The sequence below is a fragment of the Prosopis cineraria genome, unplaced genomic scaffold (assembly GCF_029017545.1).
Source record: "Prosopis cineraria cultivar Desert tree isolate PC_DT_omini unplaced genomic scaffold, ASM2901754v1 PC13, whole genome shotgun sequence".
Classification (NCBI taxonomy): domain Eukaryota; kingdom Viridiplantae; phylum Streptophyta; class Magnoliopsida; order Fabales; family Fabaceae; genus Prosopis; species Prosopis cineraria.
This window is the reverse complement of record NW_026555344.1, coordinates 10,245,343-10,272,455: the sequence shown is the minus strand read 5'-3', so window position 1 is coordinate 10,272,455 and position 27,113 is coordinate 10,245,343. Positions and strand designations below refer to the sequence as shown.

General features: G+C 32.8%; 2 protein-coding genes across 3 annotated transcripts; one reads left to right on the top strand and one right to left on the bottom strand.

Moving 5' to 3' along the window:
• The first annotated feature begins 208 nt into the window (after positions 1-208).
• Positions 209-14,920, top strand: LOC129290976 (calcium-transporting ATPase 9, plasma membrane-type-like). 2 transcript variants are annotated; one of them, XM_054928043.1, is made up of 33 exons: positions 209-533; positions 1,345-1,461; positions 1,560-1,599; positions 2,764-2,879; positions 2,969-3,100; positions 3,199-3,288; positions 4,226-4,295; positions 4,447-4,517; positions 4,589-4,672; positions 4,758-4,835; positions 4,913-4,984; positions 5,601-5,684; positions 5,786-5,868; positions 5,963-6,071; positions 6,163-6,218; positions 6,344-6,386; positions 6,493-6,576; positions 7,390-7,527; positions 8,465-8,530; positions 8,612-8,710; positions 8,808-8,921; positions 9,254-9,421; positions 9,744-9,803; positions 9,994-10,158; positions 10,335-10,451; positions 11,026-11,124; positions 11,365-11,502; positions 12,056-12,156; positions 12,387-12,432; positions 12,521-12,652; positions 12,873-12,980; positions 13,069-13,160; positions 14,570-14,920. In XM_054928043.1, exons 1-33 carry the CDS (start codon positions 339-341, stop codon positions 14,682-14,684), a joined length of 3,282 nt encoding a protein of 1,093 aa, XP_054784018.1. In that variant the 5' UTR covers positions 209-338; the 3' UTR covers positions 14,685-14,920. The 2 variants fall into 2 exon arrangements, with proteins under 2 accessions (XP_054784018.1, XP_054784019.1); XM_054928044.1 differs by lacking the exons at positions 209-533; positions 1,345-1,461; positions 1,560-1,599; positions 2,764-2,879 and having other exon boundaries at positions 3,063-3,123.
• A 1,400-nt stretch (positions 14,921-16,320) lies between these two features.
• On the bottom strand, positions 16,321-20,407 carry LOC129291707 (protein MANNAN SYNTHESIS-RELATED 1-like). Its single transcript, XM_054929194.1, has 6 exons — positions 20,001-20,407; positions 19,228-19,363; positions 19,041-19,111; positions 18,348-18,433; positions 17,079-17,658; positions 16,321-16,928 (listed from the first exon to the last, which is right to left on the bottom strand). Exons 1-6 carry the CDS (start codon positions 20,100-20,102, stop codon positions 16,638-16,640), a joined length of 1,266 nt encoding a protein of 421 aa, XP_054785169.1. The 5' UTR covers positions 20,103-20,407; the 3' UTR covers positions 16,321-16,637.
• Positions 20,408-27,113: the final 6,706 nt, after the last annotated feature.

Here is a 27,113-nt window from a genome sequence, read left to right as displayed (position 1 = left end):
AACAGAGCTTTTGCTTTGTGTCCACCAAATATGGACGGCCGAGACGCAACGGTCTTGCTTTGCCTCCCATTTGTGTTGTCGCCAACGCGCTCTCTCAATATAAGATAACTCATTAATTTTCTTATGTCTCTTTTGCTTATTTAATTTTTATTATTTTTTCAACAAAAAATAAATTTATATTATTAGTATGATCGTTTCTCGCATTTTTGAGTTCTTTTGCTACCAAGGTGCAGGGGGCTCCCTATAAGGAGCTTTTCCCTCCAAATTATCGCTCCTTTCGGGTGGCTTAGCCTCCCATCTCTGAATCTCAATCTTCAGTTCGGTTGTGAACGAACGCCATGGAATCGTCTATCTCTCGTAGTGCTAACTCCTCCACCAATGGTCTTCTCTCCGTCAACATCCCCAGCCACAACGATGTCGAACCCCTCCCTCCTCATCAGATCGACGACGACGACGACGTCGTGGATCCCGATGATCCTTTCGATATCACTCACACCAAGAATGCGCCGGTTGAGTCCCTCCAGCGATGGAGAGTAAGCATTTCAATCTCATTCTCTCATTTGCATTGCGCGTTTCTTCTCACCTTCCTCATGCTTCGATCTCTGATGCATTCATGATTTCTTTTTTTAATTTTTAATCTACCAATGTCAATATGCATTGTCTTGGTGGTTAGGTATTAGATTATGTTTGGTACAAATATATTTGGTCGCACTCTGCTATGGAGTGTAAATGCATACTTTATCGTAATGAGCCATCATGGTTGACGTTAAGAATGATTTTGCGGCGTATGATAAAACGATATTAGTTGATGATTGAGTGCATTTGCTAGAGAAAGAGAGAGAGAGAGTGTAATTTACAGTAGCCATGTTTAACAAACTGGAATTGCATCCACTACCAGGTGATATTGATGCAAGGCATACACAAAGGCAAACTTATATTGCAATTAGATTATGACACATTTCATGCAAGAGTTTAGATGCTAAATGTTGATGGGATGGAAATATAAGTACTACATTTCAAATAAAATATTAAAGGAGCTTATTTACTGTCGCCAAAAAAAAAAATTAGTTGTCAACCTTGTTTGAAATACTAGTTTATTTTCTGCAAAAGCAAAGTGCTGCTTCTGATCAACAACAATGAAATCTCCCTCTAAAACATACATATTGAAAGGAAACCCTCCATTTCCATAGTTACAAGATCTCAGCATAAGAAATAACTGCTTACAGATATTATTTTTCTATGCTAAATTCACTCGTCCTAGCCAATTAACAATATATATATTGATCTTGGCCATTGGAGTGTGCTTTTGCAATGCATCTGAATTGAGGTGTCGTATATCTGCAGCAAGCAGCTCTAGTTCTCAATGCTTCCCGGCGTTTTAGATATACTCTGGACTTGAAAAGGGGGGAGGAGGAAGAGCATAAGAAGGGCTTGATAAGAGCCCATGCCCAAGTCGTACGAGTAATGTTTTCTGAATCTTGCGAACACATTTCCAAAGTGTTTTTATGTTTTTAATTATCTTGTTCTTTTCTCTAATCAATGATGGATTGTTCTATTAGGCAGCGCTGCTTTTCAGATTAGCTGGTGAACGTGATCTAGGTATACTTCCTCTCTTTTTAGTCCACATGTTTTGTGCATACGCAAAAAGTTTATGGAAATGAGAAAGGTCAACAACTGGCATTAAATCTTTTTTTAAAAAAGAAAAGAAAAGAAAACAATCAATTTTCCGATGGGTTTTGCTTTGGAAGCTGTACTCTGGATTTTTTGGGGTAAACTAAGTCCCACCCTTACACTTCAATTAAAATTCATCCCGCCACCTTTAAAGCACAATGATTTATCTCCCTAAACTACCACAATTTAAAACCTTGAACGTCAATTAAACGTAACATCTGAAATCGAAGATATTCATTAGGGTTCTTTTATTAAACTAAATCTTAAGATTTTCCATCTTCCGTAATGTCATATTGTCTGTCACGATCACCCAACTCTTAATCAACAAAGATGTGAACCAAGACAGAAAAATAATGGAAATTCTGCTAGTACTATATTATAAATGCGTCAGCTATATACTCAATTCTCTTAGATACAAATCATGACGAAAATGAAAATAGCAATAGTGATAGAAAATTAGCAGCAAGATAACAGAGGGAAGATTAGATTAGATTAGGCTATAGTTCAAAGGAATTTTAAGTAGCTTTCACTTTTTTCAAGGTCTGACATTTGAATTTTAAGCATATAGAATTTATAAAAATTTAGATTAGATGGAGTTCTCCTTTTTGGTCTCTGCTTGTGAGAATATATGATTGAAATCCACCTGTCTCTATTTTTTTTTTTTATCGTCTTCCATGTCTAGACTTCAATTCTGCATGCGTAGATTCTTGACGTTGCTGTAAATTAATGGAGGATTAGATAATTGTTAAAAGGATTATTATATTATCTGATTTTTAGTTCCTGTAATAAAAAGGTTATCATCCTCTCAATGAACTTTGGTGAGTAGGAAGTTTAGAAATATTTAATGGTGAGTCACTAACCTTGACAAAATATTGCAATATATAAGTTGCTTTTGGGTCTAATGTGGCATATTCTTCAGGTCAAAAAAAAAAAAAATGTGGCATATACTGTATTTATATCTATCTCCATTTCGTCGCAGGAATCCTAATCAACTCCTAATTAATTAACTTGGTCGTGCTGAGTTTGCTAATTATATGAAGGCTCTTGCATTTATTTAATCACTAGTTAAAGTTCTATTTTTGAATCATGAAGCGGGAGGCACAGGAGTGTCAGGCCCAATCTCAGGTGATAACTTCGGAGTCGGGCTCGAACAACTTGCTTCAATGTCGAAGGATCAGAATATTGCAGCTTTGCAAGAATATGGAGGGGCAAGTCTACTGTAAATATATTCTTTGGTTGCTTAAGCAGATGTTGAAGGATTTATGTGTCTAATATAGTCCTGTGGTAGCTTCTACAGGTTAAAGGCTTATCAGATTTACTAAAATCAGATCTTGAGAAAGGAATTAATGGAGATGACGATGATATATTAAAAAGGAAAGTGACATTTGGAACGAATACATACCCTAAGAAAAAGGGGCGGACTTTCTGGGTATATTCATTATAAGTCATCAAGTAATCATTTTTATAAACAACAATTAATGAACTAATTATACATTGCAAGTACTAATTCTTTGTGGTCTGTAACAGATGTTTCTATGGGATGCTTGGCAAGATCTGACCCTTATCATATTGATTATAGCAGCTGTGGTGTCACTGGCACTAGGAATAAAAACAGAGGTGTGGTTAACAAAAAGTTTTTTTTGACAACAACTCTCAGTTGGCTAATAGTCATCAATCACAATACCAAATTAAGCATCATCAATTGATCCATGGCTTTGTTGAAGGACATGAACTACTTGTGAGAGAAGTTAGGTTCTGTGCATTTAGGTCTGCCATCTATTCTCTATGATTCTTTTGCCAATCTGGACAATCGACAACTAATCAGGCATAAAGAATTCCTTCAATGCATTGAATCTTTTTTGATAATTAGGAAAATTGAAATAATGAGGAGAAGGAATCTGTTAACCCAAAACAACAACAACAACAACAAAAATTGAGTAACTTGCACACTTTGGAAGAGTCGATGTGATTCGTATAATTCAATTGTGAGATAGAACAAATTTTTGGGGGTCATGCCACTTCGTTGAAGACTATTTGGTCCTTTATTGTTATAAAGGATTTCAAAGCATCCTCTATATGATGATAATGCATTTTCACCATCTTTTAAGTTTCGAGGTTGCACAAATTGGAGATATAAACTCATCTAATTATCAATCACATCTACCACCAAAAAAAACAAAAACAAAAACAAAAACTACTTTGTTGCGTTTTTTGTTCTTGAAATAGTTCTTTCAGGAATATTACTGCTGTCCAGCAATATTAATTTGTTCCTGTTGCTTCGGTACCTTGACAGAAATAAAATGAATCATCATATGGCGGTCACAATAGACATTGCATTAATTCTTTTGCCTTTTGAGATTACTAAAATTTACTTGGTTACATTATGCCTTTTTACATGGGATTGAGGCCCATTTCTTATGTCCTATATACTGGTTTCTTTGTGATGCATGCTTGTTCTAATTTTTCTTGTCAATAGAATATGCTTGTTGCTTCAATTTCATTGAAATTGTTGACATTCACCAAGGCTTATCTTTGTATCATTTGTTATCATTAGGGCTTGGAAGAAGGATGGTATGATGGAGGAAGCATTGCCTTTGCTGTTTTTCTTGTCATTATAGTAACAGGTATTAGATATTTCTTTTTGTTTAGATTAATGAACAACATGTTTTAAGCTTTTGAAATTCTTTATGGGTAATCCTGAATTCCTGATACCCTCTGTATAATGTACTTCTTAGACTAAAGTTCTGCCATTCCTTTCACTTTCCTGTGTGACAGCTGCCAGTGATTATCGCCAGTCTCTGCAGTTTCAGAATTTGAATTCAGAAAAACAAAATATACAATTGGAGGTATCCTTTATATAATTAGAATTTAGGTCATCACTGGGAAGCAACACGATCATCTTACATAAATCATTCAGGTCATTAGAGGCGGTAGAGCAACAAAGATATCAATATTTGATGTTATTGTTGGTGATGTTGTACCTCTCAAAATAGGAGACCAGGTGAGATCCAACAGTATTTGATTTTGTTTGGCTGGAAATTAATAGTCTCTTTCCACATTATATTTTTCTTTATGGGTGCATTCAGGTTCCTGCTGATGGAGTCATAATCACCGCTCACTCACTTGCCATTGATGAATCCAGTATGACTGGTGAAAGCAAGATTGTAAGTTGTTTCTATCCACAATCCATCAAACTAATGATTCCCGATCCATATATCTCTTAAGCAATGGTGTTCTGCAGATTCACAAAGACCACAAATCACCTTTTTTGATGTCTGGCTGCAAAGTAGCAGATGGCGTTGGTGTTATGCTGGTCAGATGAATATTTAATTCTCATATTTTACTTGGCTTGTTACTTAAAGATAATGAGCAACACTTTCCTGCAATTTAAGTGAAATTGCTTCCATGATTTTGTACTTTTTGTCCAAAAAATTTCTGACTTTTGTTGATTCATTTATTTTATGCGTCAAGGTTTCTTACTTTCCCTTTTCCCCCCTCATTTGATCTGATGATGTGGTTCTGTGTTCTTGTTGAGTAGGGGTTGGACTTGGACTTTTGAGCTTTAACAGTGTAAGACACTTTGTAAGGGCCCAGAAAGACATCTGACTAGGCTAGATCATTGGCTATTTTTTTCAATTGAAATATTCTGAAATGAATGGCCTAAACTTAGTAAACTTTTTGTTCGGGATTTATGGCCTTTAGTTATCAGCATTTTTGTACTTCTGCATTTGATTCATTTTTTGATTATTTGTGTATCAACTCATTTTGGTTTTGTTGTTTGTGGTCAATAATGAGAATTTAAGTCTATGTAAAAGTGAGTTAAATAGTCCTATCCTCTAGATTTGTTATGCTTCTAGTAGTTTAGTTTTCAAGGTCCTGAAACCACAGATATTAGAGTTGTTATGCCATCACTTTACTTCTATCTGTAGGTAACTGGGGTTGGTATCAATACAGAGTGGGGATTGTTGATGGCCAGCATCTCTGAAGATACTGGAGAAGAGACTCCGTTGCAGGTTCCACCTGATCCATCCAAAACAAAGAAAGGAAAGGCTGTTGTTTTAGAAGTACCTTATGGAAACTTAAACTTAGATTTACTTTTGGTGATATGTCATAGGTGCGATTGAATGGAGTTGCAACTTTTATCGGCATGATAGGTCTTACAGTAGCTGCTGTTGTGCTAGCAGTCCTCTTGGGAAGGTAAAATTACATGGTTCTTTTTTGTATTTTATAGCTAATTAGAGCAGATTTTATTCCATTTCTTACTGGCTGTGATATGACTTTGGAATTGTAGATACTTTTCTGGCAACACAAAAGATCTAAATGGAAATGTCCAATTTGTTGCTGGCCAGACGAGTATCAGCAGTGCAATTGATGGGGTTGTCAAAATTTTCACTATTGCAGTAAGTGAATTTTCTGTGTTGTTTTTGTACATCAAGTTCTGTTTCTCTTGTATTTTGCATCTTTTTGAAACTAAGATAAAGAGCTTTACAGGTCACAATTGTGGTTGTTGCAGTTCCTGAAGGTCTTCCTCTAGCTGTTACCCTAACGTAAGAATGGACCACTAGATGATTTCATTCTAGAATTGGAGATGCGTCCAATGCTAGGCCCCTGAAAATTTTTCCTTCTAATTTTTTAACATTTTTTTAATTTTTAATCTTGGTTCACATGGCAGCCTGGCATATTCAATGCGGAAAATGATGGCAGACAAGGCCTTGGTAAATCTTATTTCATTATTCTCCAATCACCAAAAAATTTTTAGTTCTGCAGTTCTTCTGTCAATTAGTTTTAGAACTTCTGTTTCTAATAACCACAGATATTCAGGTACGAAGGCTTTCAGCTTGTGAAACTATGGGCTGTGCAACAACAATTTGCAGTGATAAAACAGGAACGTTGACCTTGAATCAGGTGGGTTCCACAGTAGGACGTTTGGATGGTCTAAATGGAGTTTGGCCATAATTTAATCTATGCTGATGACTGCTTATATTTATTGAAGGCCCATTCATACAGTCACAACCTGTATGTGGTTGGGATCTTATTTTGAACTTTCATTGTTATGAGCTTTCCTAATAGAGACTTGACTCAGATAGAAAATTTGTTTTGGTCTTTTCCATTTCCATCGGATCAATAAGTTATATAATTCATTCATATAAAAGGCAAATGGAGGCCTAAAATTCTGAGATGAATGAAACTCTTAACAATTAATTTACATTATGCAGCCTACAAACTCTCTGTCCGGTCTAGCTGATTTTGGGTTCATAACACATGTTGTTGCCCTTGACCCAAAGTTTTATGTCACCTGAGCTATTGGCACCCTAAATGTTATTGTTAAATAAAATGCAAGATGATTTCCATGAATTTAAATAATATAACTCCATATAGATGAACACCACACAGTTTTATTGTCGCTGAAGCAAAGCAGTTTCATTTATGTAATCCTTTGAAGAGCAAGGCTAATGTCTATTTTGAGTAAAGAAGATGCATTAAGTTGATGTGGGAAAATATAGATAAGGAACTCTTAGAGCTGATCAGTTGCATAATGAATGACCTTTGATAGAACCACTTCTGTGCATATAATTTATCCATATCCTGAAATTGGCATAGTCTGTTTAGTAGTTTTTTCAATTTGTTAAAAAAGCAACGGATATCTGCATTTCATTCATTTAATTTAAAATCTTGAATTATCAGGTTTTAATGGTAACTTATTTTATTCCGTTATAGATGACTGTGGTTGAGGCATGTGTTGGGAGGAAGAAACTGAATTCACCTGATGACCCATCAAAGTTGAATTCAGAAGTTTTATCTCTGATAAAAGAGGGCATTGCACAGAATACAACTGGAACTGTTTTTGTGCCGAAGGTTTTCCTTTCTACTTAATTCAGTGACAATATCTTAGGTTCCCTTTTCTATTTTGTATTTGTTGTCAAAGAAACCCAGGTTTTAATTCTTGGGCTAAATACTTACAGTTTCTCTTGACTTTTCTTGGGGTTACGGTTTAAGGAACATCTTGTGATTCTCCAAACAGGAAAATGCATAGTCATGAGTACACACATAGTTGTGCATAAAAATGTATATATGTGATGCTTTATTTTCAGGAGATCTGAAATTAATTTAGTGGTGCTTGTGCTTCAAAACAATATATAAACTTTCTGGGTTTGTGAGATTCCGGTGTCCTCTCTCCATGTGGCCTCCCCATTCAATAGTTGCTGATTTTGAAATCCTGGAAGAGTGGAGACAAATTTTAAAAACAGCTAGAATTTCTCATGATAACGACTTGTCAAAGATAAAGACGTAAGGTAGACAGATATAATGCACATGTGGTTGGTCATTGGATCCTGGGTCAGAATCTCTCTTCCAGGAAAAGTCAGTTCAATAAGGTGTTCAATTTGACTAGTATAGAGAAGTTTAATACTCTATGACTCCAAAGATCTTTACACTTATATGAATTGATTAACGGCACATAATTTGAGTTGGGAATAGCGCTTTCAGTTCTGAACTGCAATCATATTTCCAATATAGCATATCTGTGTGCCCGTGGCAAGTTGCAGATGTGAATAAAGCTGAAAATTGAACACATAATATAAGCTGACAGATGAGAAATAGATCAGAATCCATGTTGCTTTATTCACCGTTGTGGGGCTGCATTAGTCTCAATGGTGAACATTTGTTACCTCTGCTATTGCCCTCTATAACTTTTTTCCTTACAAATATGGTTACATTTTTAGTATTTTTCTGAATCCTGGTATTAATATCCAGTGAGCATCATGTTCTTTTTATGACTTCATTTGTTTGCTAGGATGGTGGAGAGACTGAGGTTTCAGGGTCTCCTACAGAAAAGGCAATCCTTTCTTGGGCAGTCAAGGTACCATTAAAACATATCCTCTCACTTTATTGAATTGATTTTATGCTGAATCTTTGCATTTTTCTTGAATCTACTTGGCAGTTGGGAATGGATTTTGATCTTATCAGATCAAATTCAACAGTTCTCCATGTATTTCCCTTCAATTCTGAGAAGAAGCGAGGTGGTGTCTTGCTGAAGCAGGTAATTATTTGATATAAAAAATATTGCTGATTCATCTCCACTTATTGTACCATATGCCATTATGTTCCATGCTAATCAAATAATGTTTCTTGTTTAGAATGTGGACTCCAGAGTACATATACATTGGAAAGGCGCTGCAGAGATAGTACTAGGAAAATGCACTCAATACATTGATTCAAATGGTTCCTTGCTTTGTATTGAAGAAGAGAAGGTTAGAAACGATAGTTTCCCACTGTAGTCCTATAATGTTTAAGGGGAGAGAAGGTCAAAGCATTGAAGAATTAGATGAGATAGTTTTGATATCACTAATAACGGACACAACTTGAAAAACATATGGTATCACGCAACAGTTGAATCGTTCTATCCATATATATGGTTACATTGTTGTTTCAGGTTACTCAAGCTGAATTAACAGCAATTATATAATGGATGCTACAGACACTGAATTTTGTTTTTAACAATTAAGCAACTGAGAGCAGTTGGCAATCCTATCTTCTTTTTTCAAGGTAATTGGGTAACATTTCCGTTACAAAACTTTCCCAGGACTTTTTCAAGGAAGTTATTGAAGACATGGCTGCTCGCAGTTTGCGGTGTGTTGCCATTGCATACAGGTCATATGAATTGGACAAAGTTCCCTCTAATGAGGAGGATTTGGCCCAGTGGTCCTTACCTGAGGATGAGCTTGTTTTGCTTGCTATAGTTGGCATAAAGGTAGAGTTCAAGGCTCTCCTGCTATCTGGCATGAAGTTGAGTAGCATTTTTTTTGTCCCATACTTTACCTATGTATTTAGAATAAGGAAATAATTCCTGTAAAGGCATTGATATATGTTTAATTATATTTGTAAACCATTACAGCTGTATACTTTCCAACTTCACAGAGAATGGGAACCGCAAATTATGTGCTTTTAAATATTCTTTATTACTGTTCATGCAGTCGAGTTATATTATGCTTCAGCACTAGGTTGCTGCTTTTTTCTTTAGGAATAACCCAGTTTCGTTCTTAATCTAAGCTACCAATGATCTGTTTATTCAGGATCCCTGTCGCCCTGGTGTCAAAGATGCAGTGGCAGTATGCACTGCAGCCGGTGTTAAGGTGATTTTAATATTTCCTGTTTGATTATGTAGTTTTCAAATTGACTGATAAAGTGTATAGTTGAATTTTACTTTAATGTGGAATCAGTTAATGATAATGTCAAAATATGGTTCCGACATTCTTAAAAGCTTGGGGGTTAAGAAAAAATGTAATTAAGGAAATCCCAAGCATCATATGTTTGTGAATTCAGGTGCGCATGGTTACGGGGGACAATCCTCAAACGGCAAAGGCAATAGCTTTGGAGTGTGGGATACTGGCTTCACATTTAGATGCTGTTGAACCAGTTATCATTGAAGGAAAGACATTCCGGGCATTATCTGAAAAAGAAAGGGAACAAATCGCTAAACAAATAACAGTATGGCTCACTCATTGTGATTTTTGTCATGTGCTTAGCCAAAAATATTTATTAAAGGAATGATATTCAGTCAACAATAATGTTTTAATAAAAAATTGCACCTCCTGATCATAATATCCTGGCTTTGACATCTACGGTTTGGGTTAATTGCTGACTGGTTTGCATGATCTGTATAGGTGATGGGGAGGTCTTCTCCAAATGACAAGCTTTTACTTGTTCAAGCACTGCGTAAAGGGGGTGAAGTTGTTGCTGTTACTGGAGATGGCACCAATGATGCTCCCGCCCTTCATGAGGTTTGTCATATTTCTTGGCTGTGCAATCTTGAGGTTGATGTTCCTTCCAAGTTTTGTAACTTTACTAGTTGTGTAAGAAACAACGCGAAAAGATGAAATGTATTTGTTACTGAATCACTTCATCTTTGTATTTTTAACCTTCTATAGCTGATTGCATCAACCAGAGCAGTTTCTTTGTAAATGCCTCTACGTGCCGACATGCAGTTCTGTGTTATCGGTCCAGTGATGTTATAAAGCGTGGTTAAATGTGTTTACTATAATCAACCAAACTATATGGTTGTTGATTGTAGTATTTTGACTTTACAAGCACCCCACCTCACACCCCTCGCAAGAATGTCTGGGATATAACTCACTGTTTTTCATACAATGGCAACCTTGACCAAATAGGCCGCGGAAGTTGGTGCATTTTTATTGTACAGATTCATGCAGTTTATTAGCGTTGTTGGTAGCATCAAATTCTTTCTTTGTCTCTTGTGCCTTCCTTCGTTTGATTGAGGTGGTTTTCCAAAGTTCATTATTGCTAACTGTGTTTCATTGCTGATGTCATGTTCTCCTATTTTATTTTGTACTTTAGGCAGATATTGGTCTTTCTATGGGCATTTCCGGAACTGAAGTCGCAAAAGAAAGTTCAGATATTATAATCCTGGATGATAACTTTGCGTCAGTTGTAAAGGTATGCAGAATTTTGAGCGATTGTATGATATATATATATATATATATTTTTTTTTTGGGTCTATATCTTCCAAGCGATCTCATGCTGAAGTGAAATAATTTACATTTTCTCTTTTAACCACTTCATGGTATGATTTGGTTTTGGCTTCACTTTTGTTCAGTATCACTCTGAGACACTAGTCTTTAGTTAATTAGTCCAATCTGTAACTTGTCGAAGTAGTTGACTTCATTCTTCCTTTAGGTCGTCCGCTGGGGCCGTTCTGTCTCTGCAAATATTCAGAAATTTATACAGTTCCAGCTCACAGTTAATGTAGCAGCTCTTGCTATAAATGTTGTGGCGGCAGTTTCTTCGGGTGATGTTCCTTTAAATGCAGTGCAGGTCCCCGTTTCTTCCCCTGTATTCTATATTTCATTGTCTAATTTACAAGCATGACCCGAAGTGCATCTAGGGCCGCATATGCATTATACTTTTCAAAGCTTGATATAAAAGTTGAGGACTCGCATCTCTCAAAAACTTAAGACTGTTAAAAGAAGGCTTAGGAATGGTTCTTTTTATCAATAAACTGTAACACAACGCCTCAAAGTCCTTTGGCTTTGAAGCATGGACAAAGTGATAGAGCACCATATTTTGTGATGAAATTTGATTTATTTGGGAGAATTGGGACAGGAGGGATCATTCCTTTGACTTCCTTTACCATGAAAGCTCTTATCCCATGTTACAAAAAAAAAAAATAGCTCAAGCTTGTTAGGAGTAAGATTAGAAGTATTTGATGTTTATATATATCCAACTATAAGAAGTCACGATTAAAATTGGACATTAAAAATTGATTTCTAATCTTACAGTTTCATCTGTTGTATGAATAATAACACAGTACAAATAATAAAACACGTCTGTATTATTTTCTGCCATTCTGATATACATGCTGTGACAGCTTTTGTGGCTTAACCTTATCATGGACACACTTGGGGCCCTGGCACTAGCAACGGAACCGCCTACGGACCACCTTATGCACAGACCACCCGTTGGTCGAAGGTTTGGATTGACTGGCTTTCTAAATATGTATTTGAATGTATATAAATCAGTACTCCTGTAAACACACAAACATGCATTAGCCAATAACTCTGAGTTTAATACAATAGTTGGCTTGCTTAAATTTCAAATGGTCTCATCTTTACTATTACTTTAGTTGCGCCCTCAGTGAAACATGATTGATTTGATCTTTAGATACTCAGTTTCACTATGATTTTGTGTTTGGTTTACAGGGAACCTCTCATAACGAATAACATGTGGAGGAACTTGCTTGTACAGGTTACTTCTCTTTTCCAAGAAACTTTTCAAGGTTGTTGTCGAACTGTAGGCATGTCTTTTTGGGTTGATCTTTTATTTCCCTTTGAAGGCTGTGTATCAAATTGCGGTTCTCCTTGTTCTTAATTTTGGTGGAGAAAGCATTCTCCGTGGTAACAACACCGAAGCAGAAACCATGAAACTGAAGAATACTTTGATTTTCAATGCATTCGTCCTCTGCCAAGTAAGTGAATCTTTAAAATTTAGATATGAAATAGTTGTAATGTCAATGGAACCATATTTTCCTTGCATCTCTGGAACTTTCTAGTTGCGTTGCATGATTTGTTCCCATGTTCAATGTTTATATGTCTTCTTAATTATTGATGGAATACTGTGGGTTCAGTCTTACGGTGTAAGAATTTGTCAAATCATCCAAATTCTCATTAGACTGGTTGAACATACAGATATTCAATGAGTTCAATGCTCGAAAACCAGATCAAATAAACGTGTTCACCGGAGTGACCAAGAACCGTCTCTTTGTGGGAATTGTGGGACTGACCTTTGTACTTCAGGTATGTAGTCATTCCTATGGTTGGTCTGTTTTTAATTGTTCATATCTGCATATATGCATGTGTTACTGATTCTTTTCATATCTGTTAGATAATTATCATCGAGTTCCTTGGAAAGTTCACTAGCACTGTGAGGCTTGATTGGAAGATGTGGCTCGTTTCTTTTATCATTGGTATTGTCAGGTTTGTTCGTTCATTTCATTCTATTACTACTATTAGCCTTTAATTATGTATTCATTAGTTGCCTCGCCTATAATAAGAAAATGGATAGATAAATAGATGCATAATACTTTGTTAGTTCCTATTCTAAAGCACTTCTAGCCACCTTGCCAGAATCAAGAACAGATGATTAAATCATTAATTTTATTTAAAAATCAATAATTTAAAAATCGAACCAAAACAGACCATCGACCAGAGTTATTAAAGACTCAGTTTTGACCAAAAAATTATTTTTCATGATTGAGTCAGATTGGACTGGAGTTGAATCGGGAAGCGGATCAGTTTTCAAAAAACTGAACAATTTTAAATATAATATTAAAAAAAGCTTAAAAATTAAAAAAATAGAAAAATTTAAAAATTAAATCCTATTAAAAGCCAACTTTATTTTTAGACAATTCACATATATGAAATAGGATTTGAGATCTTTCTTTTATAAAGATGTTGACATTTATAAGTGTAAATGCAGATATTTTTTAATCTACTTATATCTAATTTAACATACTCCTTCCGTTCAAAAATATAAGGTATTTTTAATCAAATATCACTCTCCAATAACGTAGTTACCTATTTTTAAACTAACCATATATTTTTATATTTACTCCTATTAAATATCCTACAATAAATATTAAGTCATTCATTAATAGGGGTACTTTTAGAAAAAAAACAATAATTACATTTTGAAAGATTAAAAATACCTTATATTTTTTAACATTTAACTCGTCAAAAAATACCTTGTATTTTTTTAATTGAAGGAGTACTATAAATGCAAAACTACTTATATTTAATAAGTTATAAAACTATAATTTATAATATTATAAATTTACAATCATGTCATGTCTTTTTATTAACATACTATAATTTTTTCTTATATTTATTATATATATAATGTTATTTTTATTTAATTATTATATTATTGGTATAACCTTTAGTTTAACAGGTTATACTATAAAAATCGAGAACAGTTGACTTTTTTGATTTAACATTCAATTTGGCTTTTAAAATATTGTTAAAACTAGAATTAATTTTAAAATTTACCCGTATTGTAATAAATTTACATTACATTGTGGTTAATGAATTGTTTTTTTTTTAATGAAACACATGGTTAATGATTTTAAATAAAGAGAAAAATGTTACCTTGTCAAGTGAGGTGACTTGTAACAACTAATAAGAACAGCATATTTCTTCTATAATAGCAAGTTTCATTTTTTTTTTTTGATCCACGTGTCAATGTCAAAAGGAGAACCCACTATTTTATGTCTATCTCTTTACGCTAGATAACTTTTTCCACGCTGGGTATACTATGTCCTATGTGCTGCTCGCTTTACTTGGTGTGATTTCTGCTCTGACCAACAGTGTTTGGCATGTTACTACAGTTGGCCACTTGCTGTACTTGGAAAGTTCATTCCAGTTCCCAAAACACCGTTGTCCCGTACCTTCAAGAAGATGCTTATGCGATTCAAGAGATCCAAAACTCCTCCCACGCAATAGGTCAGCACATCATTCCTTCCTTCCTCAAGGCGATCCATCACCTGCTAATCTGCATGCTTTTCCTACCCAACAAGTGAGGTGACAATTGATTACAAACACACATACTTTCTTCTACCTGTCTTAAAAGATTAATCTGTTTAGAGCAGACTTTTCGGGTTTATTTGTAAATAGATTAAGATTGTCAAGAGAGTCACACTCACAAATTCATGAATATTGACAGTTCTCATGGTTTCATATTTCTCTCTGTCTACACTTGTGGATTACGCCACTGGTTATACTTATTGTTTAAAAAAAAAAAAAGAGGGAGTACACGGATGTGTTGGCAATTACTAAAACATAGCTATCATTATGTAATATTATCTTTCATTGGGCCGTGTACATTTTTACTGTAATACATCCTGGCATTGTCGGAATCACATGGCTCTTAATAAATTCAAACTGACAAGCAATTGCCATGTGGTGAATTATTATTTTTTTGGGGAACCATTTTGAAAAGACAAGAACATAAAATTCAACGGACAGAAAAGAACATGTTGAAATTGGATTGAAGGATCGAATAGAAAGAGCCGAACATGGTAAACAGGTTAAGTCTGAAAATCAAACCAATTTGATCCTCGAATCTTCCGCTTTCTTAATCTGCCTGTTTCAACGTTTAGGTTATATATCTTATACTCTGTTAACTAATTCGCATGGATTAAAAAAATTGGGTACGTTAGTTATTTGTAAGTGTGTTTGTTTTCATAATATACATCTCCTTGAATCATTTATATTGGAGTTTTCTAAACACAACTTATGCATTAAACAAAAATCTAACGCTAGGGACCTTGTTAAAATTAAAACAAATCTCTATTGACAACTTAGCAAAGGAAAATAATGGAGATTGACGTTTCATATTTAGAATTGAAACAAGTCCCTCAATAAGTTAGAATTATCATTATTATTAACCATTTGAATCTTATAAAAAATAATTCTCTCGAGTACGTAACTGTACTTCTCGTTTGTCAGTTGTCATGGTTCATGGAAGAGGATTCTCAATCAATATAAATTATTTGCAGTTTTAATAAATTAATTAATTATCTTTAAAATTATTTTTTTTTATGTTTACTCTTATTTAATAGAGTGTCTCAATTAAAAAATTTTATTAATTAAAAATATTTTTGAAAAAAATCTCATTATTTATATCGTGAAAGATCAAAAATATCTTATATATTTTAATCTTCTCTCAAAAAAAAATACCTTATGCTTTTTAGAAAAAATATCAGACACCGTTGAAAAAAATTTATATCAGTTAAGAATTATTTATTATTAAAATTTGAATGAATATTTGTTGATTTGAGTTAATTTTTTATTAACAAACATTCATTCAAATATTAACAATTTATTTTAAATTAATAACAGTTCATTCACATCTTTTTTTATTTAAATTTTAACAATTAATCCTTAATTAATATATTTTTTTTTTTTAACCATCGTTCATCCCTATCTTCCCAACTTTTTAAGGGATGGAGTATGTGAAAGCATAGAATGAAGCAGAACTTGGGTATAGCGTCAATCATTATATCGAGCAGGTTTTGTATATGCAATGAACATAATATCATTATTTTTGTAAAACAAAAAAACAACAGTGAAGACTAACTGAGAGGCAACCATAATTTTACAAACTCCTACATAACAAAGAAAAGAAAGCACTGTGTACGCATCAAATGACAGTGACTTCAATCAACTGAACAATAATTCTTTCGTTCCCCATTTCTTGGTGAACGTTCCATAAGGGGAGGGCAAAAAAAAAAAAAATCAACATAATTTAAAAGGGGAGGAAAATGTTAACACTGAATTCCCGGCGGGTGGTTAGGACCTCATATTCCACCTTCATTGAGTAAACTAATCGTTGGAGAAGCAAGACCATCTTTGATGAAAGCTTCACAATACCTTTTTACTTATCTTCACACCAAACTAGCAATAACAGGAATAGGCAAAGTGGTTTTTCTTGGAGACATAAGGAGAGATGAACTTGGACGCAGAAGCAGAAGCAGAAGCAGAAGAATCTACAATATCAGCCGGGACAAATATCTGAGTTTTACCAGAACCAATTCTCTTGCCAGCTACATTGGCATAGAACAAGCCTGAAATTGCTGGTACGAAAACGTTGCTCTCGGAACTCACGTAAAAATCGATCACCTTCTCAAATTCAGAACCTTCAGAATCCAGGTACTTCATCTTTTTATCAGCGGGCATGATGGCTTCCTGCATTTGTTTTCAGAAGCAATGAGCGTTTTAAATCTAAAGCATCAAAAAAATAAGCATGAAAGTTGTATAGTCTCGTTTAAGTATTCCAATCGCTATATTCAATCCCTCATGTAAATAATGCATGACAAGTCCTGGCTTAAATCTCACCTTTGTATAAGTTTTGGGGAACATATCCTTGAGAGAATCAAGGCCGTTATGCCACCTTGATTGAGTCACATAAATTGTGGTACCCTTGTCAAAACCAATCTTCCTCAAAAATAATGCAACCTCTGGGGCGTTGTAGCAGCTTTTAGCTCCATCATCATCACTTCCATGGCAACCCTTCTTATCCAACATCTCAACCCTCAAGTCCACCGCTATGAACTGGCCATCCGACTTTCGGCTCAAAGTTCTTAGTCTTTCTACCATTGAATCAACCACTTCCTTCATCTCTGGCTGTAGCTGTAAACTTGCAAACATTGCTAAGCAAGAAACAGAATCAGTATCAGCAGCATTTCCTTCCTTTCTCATGTTTATTGAAGGGAAGTAAGTTGCAAGCCTTATATTTCCCTTTGTTCTGTATATTGGCTCAACATGTTCAGCTATGTAATCTTCAGTAACTCTATTAGGGACCTTCACAGCAGCAAGACTCCGTGTTGATATTTGAGCAGGAAAATCCTTTACTACTTTAACCACCCCCTTCATGCTTGTCATGAACATGTCCACATCATAAATGTCCTCAAAGTTCCTGGAGATATCAATTCCATTAGTCAAGAACATGTACTCTATTATTGAGTTAAATTGTGAGCAATTCAACAACGTAATATCCTGAGTCCCATTCATCTGATCTATGATAAAGCATTTCCAAAATAAGCTTTTCCAAGGCAAACTTGCAATAATGGAATAGAGAAGTTGATAACCAGTCCTTAATCAATGGAGAATCTTACATCATTCCAGCCCAGGATTCTAAGGCCTCCTAAGAGCCTTTGATGCTTTACGGCATTGATATAAATAAGAGACAGATGAAGCAACTTCTTTTCCAGGCATTTCAATCAAATAATTTATTAAGTTATAAACAAACACAAACTGATGCTAGATGTCCAAGACGGAGGTGAATTAGAATATGCCAAGCATTTCTCATGAGAAGGCAGAAGGGGGGGAAATTATCAGCTAAAAGGTTATGTTAATCAGCTTCGCTGTACTGCCTAAGTAGCTAAACATCTTGATTGATAACAAGAATAATAGCAGAAATTGAAGCAAGTAATACGATTATGGTTACTTAACAGAAAACAGAGAAGTGCTTAATGAAAAAACTCTTGACTATGATGGATGGGGGACTTAGAATAAGAAACCATGATAAAAATAATTAACATGTTCCTCCTTACAGGCCTCAACCAAACATATGAAATCTTTCGCAAAATGAAATTCAACACTAACCACTTGTCACCAGGTTGGCTTCCTCTGATGTCAGGGAGAACAAGTGTTGCCCCCAAACGTCTAGCAACAACCACAGCATCTGCAATCTGAACCAAGCATCACCAGAAAAACAATGAACATAGGAAATGAAACTACAGACTCTAGCAGCAGCAGAGGATTAGCAGGGAAAGAAAGAAAAGCAAAACAAATACTTTATCAATCTTGAAAATTGTTGAACTCAATGGCGAGGCCAAGTTAAAAATGATAGTTAGGTAAAGGAATATATTGAGAAGGCATGCCAATGAATGAACCAATTGCATCATCGTCCATCAATTGACTAAAATATAGTATAATGAACAAGCATATTATCGGTTAGTTAACTGAATGGATCATATTAAAGTTAGTGAAGAGGCTGGGATATTAAAAAGAAGAGAACTTGAGAACCTTTTCATTTGGAGTGTGATAAAAAGAAAACTTTACTTACTCAGGCAGTGACCCAAAAAAAAAAAACACGACCGGAGGACAATGAAATCCTTTTGAGGTAATAAAATACGTAAAGGACAGCGGGGAAGACCTTTTGAGGTTGGCCCAAAAATAAATAAAAAGAAAAAAGAAAAGAAATTTGAGAAATACCATGCAAACTGATGTATATTTAGATACAAGAGGACTTGAGGACTTCCTCAGTAAGTTGAACAGAATAGTTGAATCAGATACCTGAGAAATATGATACTCAGGGCCATTAGTTAACGAAAAAGTAACAAAGCCTTCAGTCTGCTCTACATCGTCTGCCAGCAAAAGCCAAAAGAAGATTCATGAGAAAGGACTGATTGAGCAAATGTAACTTTCTGCAAGTAAATTATATGAACTCAATGATTTGGGATCCTTAAAAATCAAATCTTACCCATAGATGGTTTAACCCAGCATGCTTTTAGCTCGTCAGCATCTCCAGTCCAAAGCCCTATACTCTTCTTCACATGAGTAGCATCAAACTTTGCATTCTCAAAGTCGGCCGACTCTGTTCCCCCTGGAAATTGTTCCTTGAAGTTCCAAAGAGTAATTTAAGTGAAAAAGGAGTTAATTAACCAAAACGATAAAATTATCTGGTTGAAAAGATCAAAAGCAAAGAATCTGGCAAGCTAAGAAAATTCCATGGAGTGATAGAGTGTATAGGATAAGAGTCAACCAATGATTTCATAGTCACTGGAGAATCATAAGTTACTGGCACTCGCAAAAGTAAATTGCCGTTTTGAAAAGGTTGTCACTATTCTAACGAAAAATTATCAACATAGAAATTAGTATTTATCGTGCCTCGGTCTATAGGCACTCAAGTACTGTGTCCTTGTTTATAAACTAAGATCTATCATCTCAACTTGCTCTTGTTCCTTCGTCTGGATTGATATACATAATGGGTTCCGTTTAATGCTTCAGTCTCATGTCAATGAACTCATCTGGCTTCAGTATCTCGCTCACTCCAATTTAACCGTGACATCAGGACCTGATATCTGGTGCATAACAGCAACTAAAAAATGCGAATGAAAACTCAACGACATTTGCAAAGATTAAGTGGATCGAGACACCAACTTTGAGGGACAGACAAAGAACAAGTCAACGAAGATTGCAGAAAAGAAAAGTATGGTGGATAAGAGTATATGAATGAGAGAAAGTTTTACTTACTTCCACCGAATCAAAATGGTCCCTTTTGATCATATTCCCAAGCATCACGAACATTGTGAGTGTGAGTATGCCAGCCACCACTTGCTTCAAATCAAACCCCATCGCGCGACTACTTGGATCTCGTAAATTCTTCTTCTGAGTCTCAGACTCACTGTTAGTGGGCGAAGATCAGAATAGAGAAAGAAGGGTAAACTTCAGTTTTTAAGCATCAGCACAAGAGAGAGCGTGAAGCATTGATGAGCCAGAAGAAGAAGAAGAAGAGCTTTAGAGCTGAAATGGAAAGCTTAACCAAAAATTGAGGAAGACAAGAACGCACACCCTCCAATGAGAGCGTCAAAGACCAAAATCTCTTGTTTCTTTGGGAGAAGAAGATCCTTTAACACACCACCGACACTTTCCGATAAAAATCATGGGCTGCCAAACATCTTACGTGGATTTGCTTCGTCTTTTAGGATTCGCTTTCAATATTATAATAAACATGTTGTCAATTCAGTAATCGCACGGTCGCTTGTAATGTTTGAATGGTTGATGAGTTAGATTTGAGAAAGAGCCGTTGATTATGGATAGATAGAAGATGACCAATCTTTAATTTATCGTTATCTGGGTAAACCCCAGACCTGAAACCAATTGCCACACAATAAAGAAAAGGGCAGGTTGGGAACTAAACTTCACGCAAGAAAATTCATTATTGCATAGAGCTATAAACTCAATATTTTAATTTTAATAGTACGGTAAGAATTTGTCAATGAAATAGATGAAGAAGTTGTAGATCCCGAAGATGAAGATGGATTCAGATCTCTAGGTTTAAGTTGAACCCTATTTAAACGAAAAATATGAAAATACCTGTTCACTTGCAAAGGGCAATGGTACCTTCTCCCTCGCCCTCGCCGAAAAAATGTACAGATTCAGATCACAGTATCTTTTCTATACTTCATTGTATAGTAGTACTTTTTATTCTTACAATCAATGGATGCATTAATCCATGTTGTAATAAAAGATTCATATATGGTATTTTTTTTATAAATTTTTTTATCATTAAAATTAAAAGGTGTTGTGATATTTTTAAAAAATTAAATAATGATATCTTTATTATAAAAAAGGAAAGAATATTAATTATGTACTTTATTTACTTTATTTACTACCATCATAATATTAATTGACATTATTAGAGATAAAATTAAAAAATTATTATAATTTAATAAAATTTTAATTAAATAATAAGTTTTTATTAATATATGTAATTCAATTAAAAACAATATTTATTATCATGATCAATATAATTAAGTACTACTTCCACTGTTATCTTGAAATAAATAAATAAATTGAATGCTGTTTATGGAAGGGCCCAGTGATGAGCAAAAAGGGCAAGTGGAAAGTGTGCAATTTAAGTTTAGAGATGATGGAGGGAGATTATCAGTGTTCTGAAAATCTAACTTCATGGAAAATTAGTGATCTAATTAAAAGAGATTGAGTAATCACTTATGATCACATCTATAGATAAGTAAATAAATGTATTGATCTTTTAATCATTAGATATTGAGCAACTTTGATATTATGATCTTCGATGAACCCTCACACGTTTTAGAAGCCTCTTGATTTTAGACATGATTAATTTTAATCTTTTTGCACAGTTTGCTGTGGTCATGTATTAAAAAAAATAATCAGACTTCATGGAGCCATCTGACTTGTTGAACTAAGAATCAATCCCAAGTCTGGTCTAATTATCATATGATTAAAATTCATTTTTTCCTTTTTACTTTCCCTTGAAAAGCTCTGACACCCTTATTAATAAATGTACATTTTTTTCCTAAATTATTTTTTAGATGAGCAAAAATCTCCATCCGTTGGGCTCCCTATACTAATAAGTGAGACATTTTTTCTCATAAATTATTTTTTGGAGGAGCAAAAATCTCCTCATGAGGAAATTATTTTTCAGAGGAGCAAAAAAATTTCGCTCCTTTTAAAAATAGTTTAGTTGAAAAAATTAACCATTCATTAGTATAAGGAGCACGGCTTTTTCCAAAGGAAAATATAGGGACAAAAATGTATTTTAACTTAAAAGTAAATATTAGTATTGCATTAATTTAATTTAAAAATGCAAAGAAAAGTTGTAATTATTTATTTCATTCTGATCATTACCATAAAAAATAGTCATTGTTTAAATTAAAATAGTAAACATTTAAACTTTAGTGAATAAAAAAATTTCTTAATGAAAGTAATAATTAGTTATTCCATTAGCTATTATCAAAGGAAAAGTAATCATTGCTTCGACCAAAATAGTCTATAATATTTTTTTTATGTTAAATAGGGAATTTTTTAATTATTTCACAAAAATTATTAACGTTTGAAAGTCCCTAAGGACTTGAAAATAATCATAACATTTTACAATATCTCATTGTTATTTATGTATTTTAGGTTAAAGTGAATTTTTCTCTTGTACTTTCATTTGAGGAGTGCTAGAGTGCTATACTAGTAAGTAGAGCAATTTTTTTCTAAATCATTTTTTAGAAAGAGCAAAAATCTCCCTCTATTAATGGATCACTAATGGTGGGGGATTTTTGCTCTTCCAAAAAATGGTTTATGAAAAAATGTCCTACTTATTAATTTATGATGTCTAACATTTCTCGAAGAAAAATATAAGGATAAATATGTACTTTAACCCATTATAAATGAAATTGGTAGTTTTGAAAACTGGCCTCATTTCTATTAAAATTGATAGAATCAGCAAGTAAACTGGTTAAACTTAAAATTTTATTTTTTTATTTTTTAAGTGTATGTGCGTGTGTATATGTATATTGGATGAAAATGTTGAAATATTGAAGATATTATCTTTTTTTATTGTGTGTTATTTTATTTAAAATTTAAATATTCATTTTTATTACTATATGATTATTTCATTTTATATTTAATATATAATATTTAAAGTATAACAATTTATTCATAACTAATTGGACCATGTTTTGAACCATAATCTAATCATTGAACTTTAAATTAGTGCCTCAAAAGTTTTAACGGCCATTTCAATTTTTTAACATTGCTTATAATATTCTCTCTCTCTCCCCCCCTCAGATATAAGTAAATTTTAATTAACTCATATAATTTAAGAAAATTAATTGATTTTAAAAATTATGTCTAAATTTAAAAATTTTGGAGTAAAATGTCCTTGTAATTAATGTTTATTTTTTCTCTAATTTATTGATGCTATCCATTTCTAAGGAACAATTTGAGGAAAATATAATAAATATTTCTTGAAATTTGCTATAAAAAACAATGGAATGTATGATAGTTCTCTTATAATAGAAAACAACTACAGGAAGCCATCATGCCCGCTGATAAAAAGATGAAGTATATTTCTTGAAATTTGGTTACAAAAAATTTTCAATATATTTTTGTCATTTAACTTTTTTTAAAAAAATTATATCTTTAATCCAGTGAGTAAAAAAAAAAAAAAAAAGATTGAGAGGGGAAAATAAGATAATGCCAATGGGAACATGCGAGTGAGTCATTGTAACGGCTGATTGGGCGTAGAATCCAATGCGTGAATTCCCTCCCATGAGTGCGAGTGAGATCTGACGACTGACAAAGACAAACACATACTTCTCCGCCACTCTGCGGCTGCACCATTTATTGCTTTCATTTTCTAACCTCATTCTTTTTTGAAAAAATCACCCCTGGATCTTCAATAAATATTTAATTATCAAAAAACTCATAAAACTTATAAAATATTTTAAAATATCAAATTTTACACATTTATAACTTAAAAAAATACACTTATAATTAGATAAAAAAATTTACAACTTAATATTAAATTCATATTTAAGTTATTATTTTTTTAGTTGTAAATGTATAAAATTTAAAATTTAAAAATATTTTATTTATTTTATATGATTTTTTAGTAATTAAATATCTTTTGCGGTAGGTAGGGGTAGGGGTAAGGGTGAAAATAGGCTGACTCGAGTTAGGCTTTAGCCAAATAAGCCTGAATCAATGTGGTACATTAGAGGCCTGAAGTTTGTATAAGTTTTTTTTTTTTTATAACTCAAGCTTGAGCCTAATTAAAGCTAATCTAACCTGCAAGCCTATTTAAAAGTGAAGCCTTTTAAATATATTTGCATTTTAGTTTTAAACGTCTTGAATATACTTAAAGGTTATTATAATATATAATATATAACTTAATTTATCAATTACAGTATATAAAAATTAAAAGAATTTACTAACTATAATATAATATAACAATAAAGTGAAATTATATGGTGAAACTGATGTATTTGTGATATAGTACATATATATATATATATATATATATAAGCTGACCCGTTAGGCTTGTAAGCTAGACCTTAAAAAAATAGGCCTGACTTATTTAATCAAATAAACTTAATTAAAGGCCTGAGCCTGATCTAAGCCTATTTAGTAAGTAGGCTAGGTTAGATTCGAAGTAGGCTAAATTGTAGTTCTCTGTTAAGGGTTTGATCTATTCTCACCCTTAAGTTGGGGTGATTTTTCCTTCTTTTTATTTATTTATTTATTTATTTCTTTTTTTTTAAATTTCTAATTGCTACTATCTTTTCACCTTTTTCACGTTATGTCTTGGATATTCCTCTTGCTCAAGTTGTCTCATTTTTTGGTCAAAAAAAAGTTGTCTCATTTTTATATTCTAACTTTCGTCACATTTATTTTATTTTATCCATCAATACATACTGCTCTTTTGGTCATATTTAAAACTGACATATTACATGTTTGACTAGAGTCAACATTTTATTTAAAAATTTAACTAATTTTATTCTTATAAAATATTCAACTATATAATATTTTTTTCAATATTTAATAAAAGTAAGAAAGTAATGATAAACGTAGTAATTATTAAAGAAATTTAAAAATAACATCGAAACAAATGTTCTATCTGGTCGAAAATATAAGTACTATATTTTTAACAATAATTTGAATGTTAGTAAAATTTTTACTCTCATAAAAATATATATAATTTTTTACCCTTAATTTTAATTTTTGATGAGTGAGAAGAATGTTGAAATTCATAGAATCCAAGTTAATAAATATAAGGATAAAATAAATTTTTTTACAAATATTAAGTTACTTATTTGTTGAATTAAAATTAGTTAAAAGAAAATATTTATATTTTCAATCAAGAAGAGTACCTTCTCTAATCTATAAATACCCTTTCATGAGAGAATTACATTAAGTCTCATATAAAAAAAATTAATTATTATATTATTAATGTAGTTTAGTTCAGTTGTCAATAGACCTTATAATAATTAATTTTTTTATACGGGATCTAATTGTAAATCTTCCTTAAAGTTATGATCTACAGCATAAAGACTAGTGAGATGGAGAGAGTATCTACCATATTCAAAATCAAATAATCTTATGAAGAAAATGGAAGATTATGTGAAGAAAGAGAAATGGCTAATAGAAATAGAGGATAAAGAAAGTGGAAATGCTATGGCTGTCGCGTAGTGCGTAACGTGTGGCTAATCAGCGCAATGGATTCAGCCTAATCAAGTTTTGCAAAGATTAACTCATTTACCAATTATAATATTAAAGTTTCTTTTACTAAGAATTATTAAGATAGTTAAATTATTAATATTGTTTGAAAAAAATTGATTTAATTTTATTAAATATATATCTTCAAATACATTGATCTCTTTTATATGCAACATCTTATCCTACACCAACTTATAAAAATTTGTAGAAGACATTAAAATATTTATTTATGAATTAATATTAATTAATAAGTTCAAACAAATTGGTATTCATGATCTTGTGTGGACTATGATAGGCGGACCATATAAGTAAGTTCAATGGACAGAGGCCCAACCACAACCTAATAGCCATCAATTATTTTTTATCTCTTAATTGACTGAATTAGAAATAATAAAATATAATTATTTAATTATTTAATAAAGTGATTACTGATTTGATCCCTATAAGTCGATCAGTCGATAACTACTAAATACATGATACATTTTCTTTTACTTCATTATCTTTGCACTCTCTAAAGACTTTGGAGTCTAGTAGATTGTGCGTCCATCTATACTCGAGGTATCTCTAGTAAGCGGTTATAGATTCTTTAAGTACGCACATATTACTTTATTTTATCATATTCGATCATCTATGAATTGAGATATTATTACTTTATTTTATTTTGTCTTCAAGTCATAAAAATTTGTGATTTTATGAATTATTGATGATGCTTAGGATCTTATAGCATTGGTAATGGACATACTTAGGAGTGAACAAAATCGAATCGAATCAAATTGAATTTTGTCTATTTGATTCGATCTATTTGATTTTTCGATTCGATTCAATTTTTTTATTTTAAATATTTTGATTGATCAGTTCGATTTGGTTAGTAAAATTTAAAATTGAATAGACGAAACAGACCAAATTACATATAATTTATTAATTATAAATTATATTTAGATTATAAATTATTTTATTTTATTTTTATTTTTCATCACTCATGTTCTCTGTTTTGTTACAATTATATATTTAGCATGACTGTGACTAGATTATGGTATTATGACTGAATTATGGGGCCATTATTTGATTATCAATATTTATTTATGGTTGTTTATTTGATTATCCATGCCTTTATAATATTTGGGCTTTATGTCATATGGGTGTAATTAAAATGGACTCATATTAAAAAAAATGAATAGAAAAAAGGCCCAATTTTGTAGTGTTGTTTGTTTTAATATTTAAAAAATGGGCCCAATTTCAATAGCCCAATATGAAATCAAAAAATCAAATTAACCAACCGAATCGAATTATCAAATTTTGGTTCGGTCCTTGTTTGGTTTGATTGGTTTATTCGGTTCGATTTGATTTTCCTTTTCAGTGTTATTTGGTCGATTAGTTCTGCATATTTTGGGACCGAACCAACCGATATTCACCCCTAGACATACCCCATAGGTGTGACATTATTAATGTGATTTTGATAATTAGTTTTGAGGGTAGGGTATTAGCACTCTTTTGATGTGTTAGATATTTGTTGTACCCTATAAGTATGAAAATATTTAATGCATTATTTTGTATGGACTTTTTTATGAACTAAATCTTTATGGTATTTGAGCATTCTAGTACATGATTATAGTT

What these genes read in the sequence shown, in the direction of transcription:
- LOC129290976 (XM_054928043.1), top strand. Translation starts at nt 339, where the DNA reads ATGGAATCGTCTATCTCTCGTAGTGCTAACTCCTCCACCAATGGTCTT. An exon ending in AAAAGGGGCGGACTTTCTGG is followed by an intron (nt 3,101 to 3,198) that starts GTATATTCATTA and finishes GGTCTGTAACAG; the next exon opens with ATGTTTCTATGGGATGCTTG. An exon ending in AGACCACCCGTTGGTCGAAG is followed by an intron (nt 12,157 to 12,386) that starts GTTTGGATTGAC and finishes TTTGGTTTACAG; the next exon opens with GGAACCTCTCATAACGAATA.
- LOC129291707 (XM_054929194.1), bottom strand. Translation starts at nt 20,102, where the DNA reads ATGGGGTTTGATTTGAAGCAAGTGGTGGCTGGCATACTCACACTCACA. An exon ending in AGCCAACCTGGTGACAAGTG is followed by an intron (nt 17,659 to 18,347) that starts GTTAGTGTTGAA and finishes TGATATCTCCAG; the next exon opens with GAACTTTGAGGACATTTATG. An exon ending in TCCCCAAAACTTATACAAAG is followed by an intron (nt 16,929 to 17,078) that starts GTGAGATTTAAG and finishes AAACAAATGCAG; the next exon opens with GAAGCCATCATGCCCGCTGA.